This window comes from Mauremys reevesii, linkage group 1 (genome assembly GCF_016161935.1).
Source record: "Mauremys reevesii isolate NIE-2019 linkage group 1, ASM1616193v1, whole genome shotgun sequence".
In the NCBI taxonomy this organism is placed as follows: domain Eukaryota; kingdom Metazoa; phylum Chordata; order Testudines; family Geoemydidae; genus Mauremys; species Mauremys reevesii.
Window position 1 is genome coordinate 221,815,835 of NC_052623.1, and position 17,324 is coordinate 221,833,158.

General features: G+C 46.4%; 1 protein-coding gene across 1 annotated transcript in view; it reads right to left on the reverse strand.

Moving 5' to 3' along the window:
• Positions 1 to 2,173: 2,173 nt before the first annotated feature.
• Positions 2,174 to 17,324, reverse strand: part of LOC120371164 (antigen WC1.1-like) — a 40,813-nt gene continuing 25,662 nt past the window's right edge. Inside the window, exons 4-11 of the mRNA XM_039486787.1 lie at positions 16,809 to 17,120; positions 12,753 to 13,070; positions 9,469 to 9,783; positions 8,692 to 9,003; positions 6,891 to 7,205; positions 5,961 to 6,098; positions 3,297 to 3,389; positions 2,174 to 2,277 (exon numbers count right to left, since the gene is read on the reverse strand). Of these exons, the coding sequence (XP_039342721.1) occupies positions 2,174 to 2,277; positions 3,297 to 3,389; positions 5,961 to 6,098; positions 6,891 to 7,205; positions 8,692 to 9,003; positions 9,469 to 9,783; positions 12,753 to 13,070; positions 16,809 to 17,120 (1,907 nt within the window). The remainder of the gene's footprint in view (positions 2,278 to 3,296; positions 3,390 to 5,960; positions 6,099 to 6,890; positions 7,206 to 8,691; positions 9,004 to 9,468; positions 9,784 to 12,752; positions 13,071 to 16,808; positions 17,121 to 17,324) is intronic.

The window sequence follows — 17,324 nt, forward strand, 5'->3', positions numbered from 1 at the left end:
GGAATGCCCATCTCTGGCTCCAACCAGGCTAGTCTGGTTAATTCTTCCCAGCCCTGAGCTCAGGATCAAAGGGCAGATTAGAAAATGAAGTGGGGGTGGAGCAGCAGTAGCCATGGAGTAATTTTTTCAGGAGATGGATTCACTGCTCACCTTGACCATCTGGAGTCTGGGGGATGTTGCTTGATGCAGGTTCCTCCACATTATTGTAATCCAACTGAGAACCACCAAGGAAAGCTCCTTCTGGAACAGCAAACAGCACACTCAGCATTTGCTGAACATACTTATTTCTCCAGTAGGTTTTTAGTTTCCCCATTAAAGGCCTGTTGCCTTGGAGTTTGGGCTGTTTATCATGGAGTTTGTAGGAGAAATAACAGGGTGAGTCAGGGTCAGTCATGGACAGTGTATAAAACAGGAATTTTGCCACCTTTAGTTCCTCATAAATAACAAGGGCTCAGCCCTGTCCCACTGTATCCAATAGCAACTTTGTCATGCCCTTCAATAGGATCAAGATCTATGCTGGTGAGGCACTAACCCTGGACATATTGGAAGATAAAAGCTGACACACCAGACACAACAGTTGTGAATAAAACTGAACTCTATAAAGGCATGCTTTAAAGTCTCTACTCCTGGGGGAATTCTGTGCTCCTGCGAGAGCGCAGAAAAATAGCCCCCCTCAGATTCTCTTTACTTTCTGCAGAAAATGGTTTCTGTGGGGAAGCAATGAGAAACTGCACCAGTTGTCCCCAGCAGAGCCCAGAGAGAGGTAAATAAGTTGTAGGGAGTGTCTGGGGATTCCACAGCAGACCAGGGATGTTAGTCTGAGCTGGGCGGTGGCGGGAGGAGGACAGAGATGGAGTTCCACCTCCCCCTCCCCTACATGGAGCAGCCGGAGCTGGGTCAGATCAACCCCTGGAAACATCCCCTGGCTGCAGAAAACTCTGTACCGTGGTGGGTGTGGGGATTGGAGAGCAGGGAAGGTCTAGATGCAGGAGATGAAGCTTGCTGGGGTGGGGGTTCTGGGTGGGGGGGATGAGATTTAGTGGGGGGGATGGGCAGATGGGGCGATGGGGAGACAGGGGAAACAGCTCCCTGTACAGTGACCCCTCCCCACTGCAACCAGAACCCCCTCCAGAGTCCCCCCTGCATCAGGAACCCCTGTACCCAGAACCCCCCAACCAAGCCCCTAAAACCAATTCCACACCTTCCCAAATCTCACCCCCTGCATCAGGAGCCCTCCTCACACAGACCTCACCCAGAATCCCCCACTGAGCCCTCTCTGCACCCAAATCCCCACCCCCTCCAAGCCTCATCCCCTGCATTGGGAGCTCATTGCTTCTTGTCCTATCCACATCTGGACCCTCATCCCACTGAGACCCAACCAGTTGCACCTGGAGCCTCCACCCCACCAAGCCCCACTCCCCCATCACCCAGACCTCCACTCCGCTAAGCCCTAAACATCTTCATTGGGACTCCCCTGCAGAGTCCCATTTCCCCTACACTCATAACCCCACACCGAGCCTCTGTGCATCCACATCACACTGAGACCCCACCCCCACCAAGCTGCCTGCACCCAGATTGCGCCACACAGAAACCTGGTACTCTCGAGGGAAGTCTGCACACACACACAAAAAAATTAATTGTGCTAAGTTCATATTTTATTTCTCAAAATAACACAGTAACACAATAACAATATAGTCACGCCGTTTTCAATTATTTGGGTAATTTATTTCAAAATACTTGTCAGCAAATACTGGTGTGATTATATTGTGTTATTTTGACAAAATATGTAGAATTTTGCAGAATTTTAAAATATTGTATGCAGAATTTTTAACTTTTTGGTGCAGAATTTCCTCAGGAGTAAATCTCTTACTTTATAAGGGGTAGATTCTGACTTGGGCTACATGCTCATGCTGGAGAGGCAGGGGTCTAAGATCATGGGGCACAGATCAAGGGCTGTTTAGTGATAGATGCCAGCTGTTAAATTCAGATTCTTACATGTCCAGTGAATGTTTTTGTGTCCTGTTCTCTTCAGTTTCTACCCTGGGGGAGGGCACCGTGAGCCAAGCAGAGAAAGGGTCAGGATTTGATCATACCTTTCCATTAAGAGTTTGGACATAAATCTTTGATGTGGAAATTAAATTCCCCACCTAGATGAGGGTGTCTGTCTTTGTATTCACCCTCCTTCCTTGTTACCTTGTTCTGATGCAGGATCATTTTCCCCCTCACTATCCCCGGTGTAATACTGCAGCTTCGCCACTGAATCATCTGAAAAGGAGACTGGAGAGACAGTAAATGGGATATTATCACAGTGACAGCAAAACTGGCCGATGGGCAATGCATCCAGGTCCTGGAGCGAGATTTACGGTCTTGGTATTTTGCTCCTTCTAGAGAAGATGCTGAATTCACAGCGACTGACGCTGACTTTCCAAGAGAAATAGCCTTTTTTTGTGGTAAATGTGACTTTGGGGTGGATAAAATCAGACTGTGAAGATGCTGGGAACAGCCATATTGACCTCATGAGGTGAGGGAGGGCTGAGTGAGCCCTTTAACATGGGATCCTTGACTGCTGCTTGTAGGTTAAATTTGAATCCTTCTCATTAACTGGGGAGCCTATTTTCGTTCACACTCAGGCTGTAAGAATCTGTTTAGAGGAATGTTTTTCTCCTCCTCCTGAATGTTGCTACTTCATGGCCTGGTCCAGACGACCTCCAGCCATGGACGTGACACTCACTTTGTTAAGCAAGATATTTCCCCTCCCCTGCCTTGCTCCCAGAGTAGGCCATGTCCCTCCAAGGGTCAAAGCCTGTTATCTACTCCCGCCATTAGTAAATAGAAGAATATGGATCTCAGAAGTAGCCTCAAGGAGATGCACTGACCATGCTCAGAGAGCCTGATAATGTGCTAAACTGAGAGCATCATTTTCCCAGTTGATTGACATTGAGTCAAAATGGTGTAAACAGACAGGTTTCTGACCCATAACTAGTTACCCTTCAAGGCTGCAGGATGTACAGATGGGACCGACTGTCCTCAGAATGGGGCTAGAAGAGTCTGCTTGGGAGGAAACTCGTCTGTTAGTCTATAAGGTGCCACAGGACTCTTTGCTGCTTTTACAGATCCAGACTAACACAGCTACCCCTCTGATACTCATTCATTTGAGCCCATAGGTCCACAGACCCAGCCCCTGTAGCTATCCAGGACGCACAGGGCTGAAGGCTGCAGGGATTTCGCTCTGAGTCAGAGTATTAGGATGGGAAGTGCATTGGAGATTTGCTCCCTGTTAGGAATGACACACAGACCTGAGCTACCGAACATCTGCTTCTTTCTTATCAGGTTATAATCAATCTCCTCGTACACGGCCTCAGAGAAAGGGTCCAGGGATCTTCTGGAGCCTGAAAACAAAGGGCAGAGTTTGCACAGAGTCAGAAACTAGGGCTGTGAAACACTATAAAATCATCCAGTCCCTCCCCTTGGGCCCAATGCAGGACTGGTCCCTACAGCACATTCCCACTGCTCTGTCCAACCTAGATTTGAACGTCCCAGGTGACAAGGACTATGGCCCTTTGATGTTTGATGTTTGTTCTATTGGCTATTTCATTGTCATTAAGTTTAGCTTGATATTCAGCGTTTATGGTCTCTTGATAAATTTGTCCTGCAACTCCTAGTACCACACAAAATCATACCTCTTCCATGCTGGTGCTTACACCTATGAGCAAAATAGTACTTATATAAATATATATTTATGTTCTGCCTGGAGATTATCTGGGGAATAATTAGCTACTATTTGTGCAGTGCTTTAACAACGGAAAGCGCTATCTACAGGAAGGTTCATCCACACTGCAATCTGGAGGGGTGATTGCAGCATTGCATGAGTAAACACACCTAAGCTAGCTTTCACTGCTATTGTTAGGCCACCTAGGTTTCACCTACTAGCATGTCAGTCCTCTGTAGTAGATACTGACTGGCTACAGAGCTTCCCTTCAAGCTCGCTGCTTGTGTACATCATAAGATCTTTTAATGCCAGATATAGCTGATATTAGCTGAAACAACTTATGTTACACACAGTGCCACCTAGTGTCTGAACAGTATAATATAGTTAAGCGTTCCTTTAAGTACAGGAATACTTGTGGCACATTAGAGATTAACTAATTTATTTGAGCATAAGCTTTCATGGGCTACAACCCACTTCATCAGATGCGTAGAATGGAACATATAGTAAGGAGATAGATAGATAGATTAGATAAAACATGAAAAGGTGGGAGTTGCCCTGCCAACTCTAAGAGGCTAATTAATTAAGATGAGCTATTATGAGCAGGAGAAAAAAAAACTTTTGTAATGATAATCAAGATGGCCCATTTCAGACAGTTTGACAAGAAGGTGTGAGGATACTTAACATGGGGAAATAGATTCAAGTTGTGTAATGGCTCAGCAGCAAGGGGGAGATCGGATTTCATGGGGAAGGGTTTATTTCATGGTCTGTAACACATTTTTAACAGCCGGGAAATTGGTAGGGCCCTACATATTATAGATCTCAGAAACAATGGCTCTTGATTGTCTGTAATATGAATCAACTCCCTGACTACTTTGATGCAGCAAACAGCAAAATGTCAATTTTTTATGCATTTATTATACCCTGAGCCTTTGGATGGACATTCCCCATCTCTTGGGATATGAATTTGTCCTCATCTAATGCATTTAGGCTGTCAGGCTTTTGTAATTGCTTGGAATTCAACCTTCTTAGCCGGGGAGTTCGATCTCCTTACCTAAGCAGTCTTATGGGAATTACTTGCATTTATTAACAGCTTCTAAGCTAGTTTCTTGTTTTTCACGTTTGGCAAGTTGCTCTGGGTTTTGCTGTCTAATCAGCTCAGATTGCTTTTCTTTTTGAATAGCAATGCATAGGGTGAAATCTATTTTTAATTGTAGCTGCTCTGAAAGATTTCTATCTGTTAACCGAATAACCACTACCTGCCTCAGAGACTAACAAATTTATTTGAGCATAAGCTTTCGTGGGCTACTCAAATAAATTTGTTAGTCTCTAAAGTGCCACACATACTCCTGTTCTTTTTGCGGATACAGAGTAACACGGCTGCTACTCTGAAACCTGTCACTACTAGCCTATCTCTGATATTTTTGCATTTTGCTGTTCCAAAATCACAGTTTTCAGCCAAGGCATGCAGAGCTCTAATAAACCATTCAACATTTTCCCCTAGTCCTTGAATTCTCTGTGAAAACATGCACTTTCATAAACCACATTTCTCTGAGGTATAAGGTATGCATTCAACTTATCCAGAACCCTTTCACGGCTATCTTGATTAAAATCATAGGATTTAAAGTTATGCTCTGCCTGCTTCCTCATAGCATAAGTTAAAGGGCATTCTTGTACATCATCAGTTTCCTTACGGAATTTTGTAGCAATTTGAAATCTTGCAAAATGCTACTTCTAGTCTGTCCATGGTGAAGGTTTATCTAAGCTGAAGTTCTCTGGGGCAATGAAGAGAGGGATTTTGATGAGATCCTGCAACCTCTGTTTTGTTTTGTTTTTCTCTGTCTGCAACTTTTTTTGCTGTTCCTTCTCCATGTAACTTCTGTTGCTGTTTTCCTTCTCTTTTTGTTCTCCTCTGGCACTGCTGAATTTTGGACACCATGTCATGTGCACCTTTTACAAATACGTGGCAGGGCTGCTATTAGCTAGTCAGACTTCCGTACCACTGATGGACCAGCTATAGAGCTTCTTTCCTAGATAGATTCACACCAGATGTGTTCTCTTTAAGATTCCTTTAATGCTCTTCATGGCATGGCTGAGGTTAGTTTAAATAAATTGCGACACACAGCACCACCTTGTAGCCGAACAGCATAATACAGTTTAGTCTTCCATTACACTGCCAATGCCCCTCTCCTCAGCTACCGCTTCTCTTGCTATTGCAAAGGCATTTCACACAGTGACAATAATCAGCACCCACCTCTGCGCTGTGCCCTGGCACTTTGCACTTGTGCCCCCAGGATGATTAAGACCAGGCAGAGCAGGGCCCCCAGGATAATGCAGACGATCATGGGCACCGTGACTCTCCCACTGTCAGTCAGAGGGCGGCGCGGGAGAGCTGGATGGAAATGAACATACAACAGAGAGAGATTAGCCTGTGAGAGTTGGGAGCTGGGCTGGGGTGGGGGGGGGCAGGGAGCTCCCCAGTCACTCATTGCACAGCCCAGACAGCAGGGTAATGGGCTGGGACACAGTCTGTGCACCACAGGGCTGCTGTTTGAATCATGGGCCCTGCCCTGTCAACTGGAGTCCTGCTCAGCACCCGGGTGTCATTCACCCTCAGATGTCACAGGCCATGGAAAGGAGCTCCTTCCCTCAGGCTGCAGCTTGCAGCTTGAAGCTCCTCCTCTGTGACCAGCACCAGGGAAATTTAACCCTTGATGGAAGGAGACAGATGTTTTACCTGTTCTAGTCAGTGAATCTGTCCTCTCTGTCACACCTGCAAAGGGAAAGGGAGGAGAGTTGGAGCCTGGAGTGGGGCGGGGGATGTTTGTTACCAGGAGAAGGGGCCCTCTGAGACTCCCTGGGGGTCTCCAGCCGTGAGCTGTTCTGATTCCCAGAAACTCCTGCACAGCAGCATAGGGTCTGTATGTTAGAGATTTGGGGCCAAACTTAAGTCCCCTGTGCTGAGAACACTAGTAACAAACCAGCACACGGGTCTGTGATGGATGCAGGGCTTATGTGGGCTGATGCCTAAGCCAGCCTGACCCCACAAATGTCCCACCCAACAGCATCCATGATGCTCCTTCACACAGGAGCTGGGAGGTCTGGTCTGGGACCAAGGAAGCAGTTGGATCCATCCCCTCTGTGAAAATTACAGCATGTAACAGAAACATCTCCTTTCACTCACCTGAGCAATTTACAGCAGCATCTTCCTTATGGCCACAGTTATTATCACCCCAGGGCTTGGCAGGACAGTCCCAGAGAGATGACTCTGTCCCTCTGCAGTTCAACATCTCCATCCAGATGGGACCAGTCCCCTCGCCAAATGCAGCCTTGCCCGGGGCAGATACAGCAGATCCACAGCCCAGTTGTTTACACACAACGTTAGCATCTACCATGTCCCAAGAGTCATCACAAACTGTTCCCCAGGAGCCACGGTACCAAACCTCCACTCTCCCCGAGCATCCGTCCTCTCCTCCCACGACACGTAACTTCTCCTGGTCTGGAAATGCAGAAACCTCACATGTTACTGGGACAGCTGGGAAAGTCCTTAGGGACCAAGAGTGAGACAGTGAGAAGCAGAGATACCTGTGCAGCTTGTAGAGTTCGGGCATTCAGCAAACAGGGTCTGAGATGGTTTTTCTTTTATTCCTATGGATTGAAAATTATGACATAGACTGAGAAGCATGTGGGATGTAGGAGAGAGAAGGGTTATCGGTATATTAAACCTCTAAATTACAGCAATTTCATAAGCTTAAATCTAAATCCCTAGGAGGAGGTAGCGGGAACGCTGATAGACACAGAGAACAAAGAGAGAGCAAGAAGATTAGGCAAGTGCTTAGGGAAATGCAGCAAAGTATGGGATGGAACAAACCTTGACTGCTGACTAGAGGGTTCCTGAGCCAGAACCCAGAGTAGAGCGGGGGCCTGGTTTCCCCAACCAGACACTGGGGAAGTGGCACCATAGGAAGACTGGCTGAGCCTGTTTGGGAGAAGAGACTCCCCCCGCCCAGAAGTGCAAACCACAATAGTGACCTAGCTGGGGGGTTGAGTCACGAAGAGACCACAGCGGCTCCTGGATCAAGAGAGCAGCTGCAGACAGAAAGACAGAGATAGAGGGATGGTTTGCAACCATGGGGAGAGGCATTGACCTGGCGAGCTAGTCCCCAGAACAACCAGGAGGAGGCTCCATACTGCGGCGACTAGAGCACCCCCATCATACCTACACACAGACACACTTTTGGAGAATTCTGATTCTGACCCAGATTTCACAGGTAGGGTTTCAGGAATCAGCACCTGCAGCAGAGCAGTCTCCAGGCAGCCTAACAAGTGCAGCTGGCCTGTAGTAGGCTGCCTGATTGGTGGGAAAGGTCTGCAGTGCAGCTCTTGAGTCCAGCCGCCACAGCAGCCACTCAACGACTGCTCAAAGCATTTCCCACAGCTGCAATACCTCGTGCTCCTGCCTTGTTCCCAGACTTGCTCTTGCTTTGACCCCAGACTTATCCCGCCCTTGCCTTGCTCCAGGTAACCCGATCCTGACTCTTGCCTCTGATTCCTGACTTCTGACTTTGGCTCTGACCCCTGGCTCTGAGTTCTGAATACCAGCTCCTGCTCTACCCACTGTACCTGACTCCTGCTCCAATCACTCACCACAACTGCCTATGTCCTGGTCACTGACATTGGGCCCATCTCTGATTGTTTAGCCAAAAAGGATAACCACAGAGATTCCCAAATGACGCTAGCTAATGGGAGGCATTTGTGGGCACTGTGTAACACAGCTTGTATAAAGAACTAATTCCCCTGTTGTTTTCCATGGGCCTCATTCTCATTCCTAGACTCGACAATGAAAATATGTCTGTGTCACTGCTGAGAATGTAAACCTGTCTATTCTGAAAAGTAAATACATGCAAAATTTCTATAACTTCCTTTCAATGAGTTAAACACGTAGAGGGTGCATGGATGTGCACAGACAGTTTCAGAATTACCACTGCAAGAAATATGGGTCTCTTCTGCACGGTTATCACAGGACTGCTGTTTCCACTGGCCTGATGGGCATTGCCAGAGGGAGCTGTGCTGCTCACTGCATGCAACATAGTCCAGCCACGTGGGACCAGAACCTGCTCCATATTCAAAGTCGCTTGCAATCTGCCCTTCATCCCCACAGTTCAGCTGTTTGCAGACAATTGTTGGGGTGACTCCAGACATCTGATTGGAGCAAACGCTGCCCCACGTCCCATTGTAGAAAACCTCCAGCCGCCCAGCACAGTCACTGTCGCTCACCAGCCTCAGATCTGTGAATTCTAGAAGGAAATGCACAAAAAGGGAATTTAAATCGTCTGATTCTGAAATGAACTGGGGTGTAAAGAGTGAAATCCCAGAGATTGCTAACAATCCTGTGCATTATTTTGCAGACACAAGTGCCAGAGACAATCACTCCAAGAATCAGAGACTCTTCTGGACACCACAGGCCCATTAGAAATACAATGGTCACCTCTGAAAAGTCACCGGTTCCCAGCAGTTACACACACCGATACCTGCAATACAGCAGTGACTGCCCTCTCAACACTAGAGAAATGCTTCAATATCTCCAATACTCCTGGGTGGGAACCGATGGGAAATGGTGACTTTTTAATCATGATCCCTGTAGGTAGGTAGGAGAGACAGCAAGAGAGAGTCTAAATCATTCTCAGCTGTCTCCTCAAATATCTTCCCTCTTCATTAAATAGCCTGGTAACTAGGTTCACAAGAGCATTCCCAGACCAGACCTGAGCAGAGAACTCCCACATCCTCTTTGTGTCTGCAGTTGTGCTGGCCCCAGCCCCTGGAAGGACATGCCCAGAGATCAGATTCCTTCCCAGAGCAGTTCACATCATCCAGCCAGATCTGCCCTGATCCTTGCCCATAATGAGCAGAAACAGTTGCATTGATGGCACGTCCACATCCCAGTTGTTTGCAAACGACATTGGAGTCCGATAGATCCCAGAAATCATCACAGACTGTCCCCCAGCTGCCATGGTAATAAATCTCCACTCTCCCGGCGCAGCGACCTGCCCCATTCACCAGTCTGATCCACCTGCTTCCTGCAAGGATGAATCCCAATTGTTAATATGCAATATAATAATAGCTGAACAGCTTCCAGGCAAATTAATGATGCAATGGCTGAGATACTGAAATACTTTTAAAAATCTGTCTTTGCGAGAAACACAGAAAAGAAAAGAAGGCTGTAATGTAAGGAAATGAGGAAGATTTTTAGGGAGCAGCTTTGATAAACACCAAGTGAGTGTAAAGGCCTAATTCTGAACTCCTTACTCATCTGAGTAACCCTTGTGGGTAGGGACTTACCAAATTCAGGTTCCATTTTGGTCAATTCCATGGTCATAGGATTTTAAAAATCATATATTTCATTATTTCAGCTATTTAAATCTGAATTTCACAGTGTTGTAATTACAGGGATCCTGACCCAAAAAGGAGTTGGAGGGGTTGCAAGATTATTGTAGGGGAGGGTCGGGGGGGCAGTTGCGGTACTGCTACTCTTACTTTTGAACTGCTGCTGGCCGGCAGTCCAACTTTGAAGGCAGAGCCACCATGAGCAGCAGCACAGAAGTAAGGATGTTATGGTACAGTATTGTCACCCTTACTTCTGCACTGCTGCCTGCAGAGCTGAGCCCTCAGTCAGCAGCCACCACTCTCCAGCCACCCAGCTTTGAAGGCAGCAGCACAGAAGTAATGGTGGTATGGTATTGCCACCCTTACTTCTGCACTGCTACTGGCAGAGGACTGCCTTCAGATCTGGGCAAACGGCCAACAGCTGCCACTGTGTGGCTGCTCAGCTCTGAAGGCAGCACAGAAATAAGGGTGGTGATACCCCCTCAAAAAAAATAACCTTGTGGACCCCCCCCCCCCGCAACTCCTTTTGGTTCAGGACCCCCAATTTGAAAAACGCTGGTCTCCCCCATGAAAGCTGTATAGTATTGGGTAAACACACCCAAAAGACCAGATTTTACAGGAGGAGATCAGATTTCACAGGCCATAACATGTTTTTCATAACCGTGAATTTGGTAGGGCCCATCTTATGGGTAAGAGGAACTAGTGAGACTAAGGGTATGCAGAATTGCCCCTTACTGGAAAGTCTGAATATTTTCAAACTGTTCTTAAAGGATAAACATCAAGTTGTTCAAGGAATTATTAGACAATACATTTAACAAAAAATAAATAGTCTTAAATTGTTATAGAACTGGGTAGACACCAGAGGATTAGAGAAAGCAGACATGGTAGCAATTTATTTCAGAAATATAGGGAAAGAAAGGCAATTAGATCCATGAGTCTACAATAAAGTCCCAGACACTTAAGGCCCAATTCTACCCTGCTGAAATCAACTGTGAAGCTCCCACTGACACAACTGGAGCAGGAATGGACCCTTAATGTGTCTTAGTTACCCTGCCGTTGCAATGGGCATGAAAAATTATTTCGGTACAGTAACACAGAGTGCATGATATAGGGATATGTTACTTGAAGGATACCATGGACACCAGTGTGATGGTCCTATGTTTACTTTTACTGTGGAGTCTTAAAATAAATAATATACCATCAAAAAGAATAATAGAATTATCTTGTACAATAGTCATCTACAAGCAAGAACAATGAAAAAATCCCATCACAGATTCTTTTCCCCCCTTTTAAACGAAGGAAAATTGCAGAGTTATAAGATTAGGACTTAACAATGTCACATTAGAACAACAACTTTGATGTATTTCCTAAGTAACAGAGGGTTAGAGCCACAAAGGTACTTAGATACCTACCTGCCTCTTTATAAATACATAATATATAAATCGTTACATATTTATTGAAACAGGGAATTGACCTTCCCCCATTCCAGACACGTGCTGTGGCCACCAGGCTAGAGTCACTCTCTTACTTTTTCTCTGATTCAGTGACCAATTATTTGTAGAAAGTGGAACATTTCCAGCAGGAGAGACCCATCCCAGCATACCCTATAATCTATAGTAACTAGAGCACTCATCTGAGTTCACATCCCTGCTCCAAATCAGGATGAGCAGGGATTTGAACATGGATTTCCCACATCCCAGTTGAGTGCTTTAACCACTGGGTTATGGATAAAATGGGGAGATGAGAGAGCTGACCTGGCTTACATGCCTAGCTCCAGGAGTGAGTTTGTGGCTGAGAGTCCTGAGCTGAGATAGGTGCCTACCTCTGACCTGTGTGTCAGGGGCCTGAGGCTTAGATCAATGGCAGTTAGGCATCTAAATAACTTTGTGTATCTACGTCCTGCTCCCTTCCTTGGCATTTCACTGCTGGCAAGTTTAGGTGGTTCCCTCTTCAGCTTGCAGGTTTCTGAGGTGTCTAACTCTCCCCATGCATTGTACGGGGAGCTGGGCGTGTGACTCAGAGCTGAGGATCTCATTGGGTGGCAAGACACCTAGGAGTCAGGCCTTGCAACACCCAAGTCCCTTCGGGTATCTAGCCAAGAACCATTATCCATGGCACTCTTGGGCAAAACAGGTTACATGTGACTTCCTTTTCTTACTATTGTTTTCTGATCCAAGACAGCACAATTGTTAAGACTTTAACATAAATAAGCCACTATATACACTAGAACTGCTCGGGAAATTCATTCTTATTTCCCACAAAATATTTAGATGACCATGAATAAATAAATTTGGATTCTTCAACAAAAATCTGAACATTTTCAATAGAAACAGACATTCTGTGCAAATCAGTTATCTTATTGTGAAGATTTTTCATCAACATTTTTTTTATCAGCTCCAATACATAAAAATAGATGAGAGAGAGAGAGAGACAGGACGGGGGGAGGTTGCTGCATTTTATTAACCCTATAATGTGGCTATGCTTTTTCTGTATATAGCGTGATATTTTTACTATAAATGGGTCACAGTTTGAACCTCAGATCCACATCATTTCAAGGACTGCTGAGATCTCAGCACTAGGTGGGGTGGAGGCAGGCCCTGGGGTGGGTCATGTTCCCATTGAACAAGGACAGGATATTTATAAGATTTTCACACTAAGTCACCTGAACAAACGACACCGACGTCCTCAGCAATTCCTGCCTGGGCTGTCTCAGATGTGGAGTTGTCACAGAGAGTCAGACGAGTCTCATTTCCTGCACACTGGACCCTTCTCAGCCCCACAGGGCCCGTTCCTCGCTCAGACTTAGGAGGGTTATAAGCTTTCTCAGTGACTCCGCACTGGAGCTGCCTACACACCACGCTGGCATCGTTCATGTCCCACTGATCATCCAACACCCTGCTCCATACACCATGGAGGGAAATCTCGACTCTGCCATCACACTGGCTCTCTCCATTCAACAGCCTGAGCGACTCAGAACGACCTGGGCTCAGAGAGACAGGAAATACACTGAATAAAACTCCCTGCTGGTACTGCATTAGAAATAATAATGCACAGGTGTGATGTGAAACACAGGTTCTGTGGCAAGTGAAAGGTAACCCTCACTGCTGTGCAGTGATACAGGGAACAACCTATTTCAAGGGCTCCATTTATCTCTCTACTCAGAAATGCAGGGGGTGATGGTGGGGAAGGCTTCCCCAGCTCTGAGGCTAGATCCTGTGTGGAGCTGGGCCCCTCCTGTATGAGTGCTCTTACTTCTCTCTGGAGTTAATGTGAATGGAAGGTGCTCAGGAACACCTGGCAGATCAGGTCCCTGGTTACCAAAGTGCCCAGTGCAAAAGGCCTCCGTGCTCACACAATGCACTGATATTGGCAGCACTGTCAGATAGCTGTGATTTACAACAGGAGTCTGGGTATTGGCCTGATTCACTGCTACAATTCCCAGATCCAGACTGCCAGGACACATGGCTCCTTTAAAGAAAACCCTACCCTGTTTACACTGTTCAATGCACATGGGTGACCTGTGATCACCGCCTCAGCTCCAAACTCATAAGGAGCTAATATAAAAAAGGCTTTTCTGCACTCAGCAGGGTTTTTCCAGGCCAGGTCTGCAACTCTGAACACTTGAGTTTCCTTTTCCATGAACTCTAGCTATTGGCTTGGCTGGAGATGATGCTTGGAGGGGTGAGTGACCTCTGGTCAATGAGGAAGATGGAGCCATTTTTTCTTAAACATACATGTATAGATATATATTTCATTTTAAAAGTTTGTCCACCGTGAGCATATAAAGTTGTTGAAGTTCCTTGTGGGAGAAGCAAAAAGCCTTTCATGTATTTACTGCCATTGGAGATTTTTTTATACAGTGTATACAGCACTTTGCATTTCAAAGGAGCCAATGTGCTCCCAAAACATGATTTGTAAACCAGTTAAAACTTCCTAAATAAATATACATAGACAGGTCGGTAGTGATTCATAGCACAGGATGGGCTTAACGGTGCACATAAGACAGGGAGTCAACTACTCTTTTCTATTAAAGTTACATAGAATCATAGAATATCAGGGTTAGAAGGGACCTCAGGAGGTCATCTAGTCCCACTCCCTGCTCAAAGGAGGACCAACCCCAACTAAATCATTCCAGCTACGGTTTTGTCAAGCCTGACCTTAAAAACCTCTAAGGAAGAAGATTCCACCACCTCCCTAGGGAACCCATTCCAGTGCTTCACCACCCTCTGAGTGAAAAAGTGTTTCCTAATATTCCACCTAGACCTCCCCCACTGCAACTTGAAACCATTACTCCTTGTTCTGTCATCTGCCAGCACTGAGATCAGCCGAGCTCTGTTCACTTTGGAACCCCCGTTTGGGTAATTGAAGGCTGCTATCAAATCCCACCTCACTCTTCTCTTCTGCAGACTAAGTTACGTATGGTCTGATTCTCCCACTAAGGCCCCTTTATGCTGAGTAGCTGGGGTTAGTGAGAATCAGACCCAGTGTACTCTCCCCTCACTTACAGCACAGAATCTCTGGCTCAATGTGACCCACGTGCTTCACACTGCAGCATTTCACTTTGTTTCTCCGACAGGAAGGGAAATATGCAGTGGGGAGGGGACATGGATTGTAGCTGGATACTCTGGGCCTCTGTTACATTGTGGGCAACCAACCTGGCAGGTCACACCCTAGTCACCCTCTGAGGGCAGAGGCAATAGATTGCAATAGGAGAAGGGTTAAAATAGTGGAATTAAAGGGCTTGTCCGCACTTGAAAGGCTACAGTAGCACAGCTGCAGTGCTGCAATTACACCCCTGTAGTCCTTCAGTGTATACACTACCTAGGCCAATGGCAGTGGTTCTTCCATCGCTGGTGTTAATCCACTTTCCCAAGAGGCAGTAGCTAGGTTTATGGAAGAATTCTTTTTTCAACCTAGTGCTCTCTATACCGAGGGTTAGGTCGGCTTACCTATATCACTCAGAGGAGTGGATTTTTCATACCCCTGAGCGATGTAGCTTGGTCAACCTAATTTTTTTATATCAAATGCAGCCCTGTGGACTCAGCAGCTGATAGATGAAGGACTGAGAGATCTGTCTCCTGTGAGGGCTGCTTCCAATCCCCGTACCACATTGAATACAGGCTACAGATTTCTGTTTCACCAGCAACTGAGAGCCAATGAGCTCTTAGCTCAAGGGCTGGAGCGCTGCTAGCTGCTGAGATCCCCAGACTGGTTGGTTGCTGACCAAGTTCTGAAGTGTTTGAAATGACTGAGGTACTGCCATTTGTCAAACTCAAAAGAATCCAGGTGACACACACTACATGTTATGACAGCACTGGAAAGCCTGAGAAATCATCTCCGAGAGAAGATCAGTGGGGAATGTGTTTTGATGTGTGTGCTGAAGTACAGAACATGTTAAGTTGAAACCTTATATTTGAATGTTTGTAACAACAAAAGGCGGAAAGGCTGTGTAAGGAAAACCAGTAGATTTACTGTCTAATAGATTTTTTAAAAAGTTATTCATGGTATTCCAAATACTATTTACAATGTTTTTGGTGTGCATTAAATGTTTGTTTTACTAAGGTGATGTCTGTACTACAGGTGCTACAGTGACACAGCTACAGCATTCCACCTATGACACTGTATCACCGTACTGTAGATGCTTCTTGGAGTGACAGAAGGGGCTTTACTATTGCTGTAGGTAATCCACCTCTCTGAGTGGTGTTAGCTAGGTCAATGGAAGAATTCTTTTATTGTTGTCTACACTGGGGGTTAGGTTGGCACAGCTACAATGCTCAGGGATGTGAAGCCTATGGATCCTATTGATTAAGGCTGGTCAGTGCCTAAATCCTTTTAGAAAATGAGTTTTAGGCTCCTAAATCAGGGCAGAAATGCCTAAATACCTTTAAAAATCTTGGCCTATGCCACTATGGGTAGCTCTCAGATAACTTGCCATCTATCAGCCACTGTTGTTCTCCAATGTGGCATGAGGCAGTTTTTGAAGTTGGATGAGGGAAAATCTTTGGAGAAGCCTGCAGGAAAAAGGACCCCTGCAGTATTTGTGTTGCATTGTAGAGGAGGATCTTCATCAAAGCACCAGCTGGTCTCACTATGAGCAGGATCTTTCTGAAAGTTCCCAGCTAGCTCAGGCACCAAGCTCTGGAGCCATCTGAAGTTTCCTGAAAACGGGATCTTTTGCAAAGAAATGACTATTTTCCTGAAGTGTTGTGGGGAATTAGTAATCTATCAACCTACACACCCACTGAGCAAACTCTGCAGCTGAGGGCTGCAGCCCACCAGCACACAACTGGGATGGCAAGTGGGGGCATTTTGGCCAGGAACACCAGGGAAAACACCTAATTTTCCAGAGTGAAATGGGATTCTAATGGCCCCACAGCTTGGATGAGATTTCTGTGAATAGGTTGCTTCTGCAACACCAACTTCAACCTGATGAAGTGCTGAGTCAGACCTGCTGGGACTGAGGGAATCTGTGAATCACAAACCCCAATTTTATAGCACAGAGCCATTCTCTCTGGTTCACTCTGTCGTAGTGCTAGGATCCATCTTGCCATCCCTCACTGCACCCGGAGGTGTCTCTGATCTGGGAAACTTAAACAAAGAGAGCAACATTCCAATACCCCTACTTACCTTGAGTACAGTATGGGACTGCTCATGATGATCCTAAACTGGGCAGTACACTGCTCTGTAACTAACATATACATGTCTATAATAAACTTACCTGAGCAAATAACCCTGGCTGTGTCTCTGGGGGAGCAGGCTGGGTTGCCCAGGGCCATGCGAGAACAATCCCACAGGCAGGATTCAGTCCCTTCACAATGAAAAGCGTCGTTCCATACAGTTCCGCTCCCTTCCCCGAAATGGGCTCCTCCCTGGATCGACTCGGCATATCCACAGTTCAGCTGATGGCAGAGGACGCTGGCATCTTGCAAATCCCAGTAGGACGCACAGAGGCTTCCCCATGTGACTCCATGTCGGATCTCCACTCTCCCGGAGCACTCGGTGCCGTTCACTAACCTGCCGCCCGGGCACCCTGAGCACGAGGGAAAGTGAGTGTCGAGGTGGCGCAGTGACCAGTGTTAATGGCAACGGCAGGGAGGGGAGTGGGGAACAGGAAGGGATTGTTACTCATGTTCAATGCTAGCAGTTACCCTGTGGGGGCTGTGGGACTATTCCACACCAGCACATTCACAAACTGATACTCGATCCACATCAGTTAGTGCGAAGGGAGGACCAG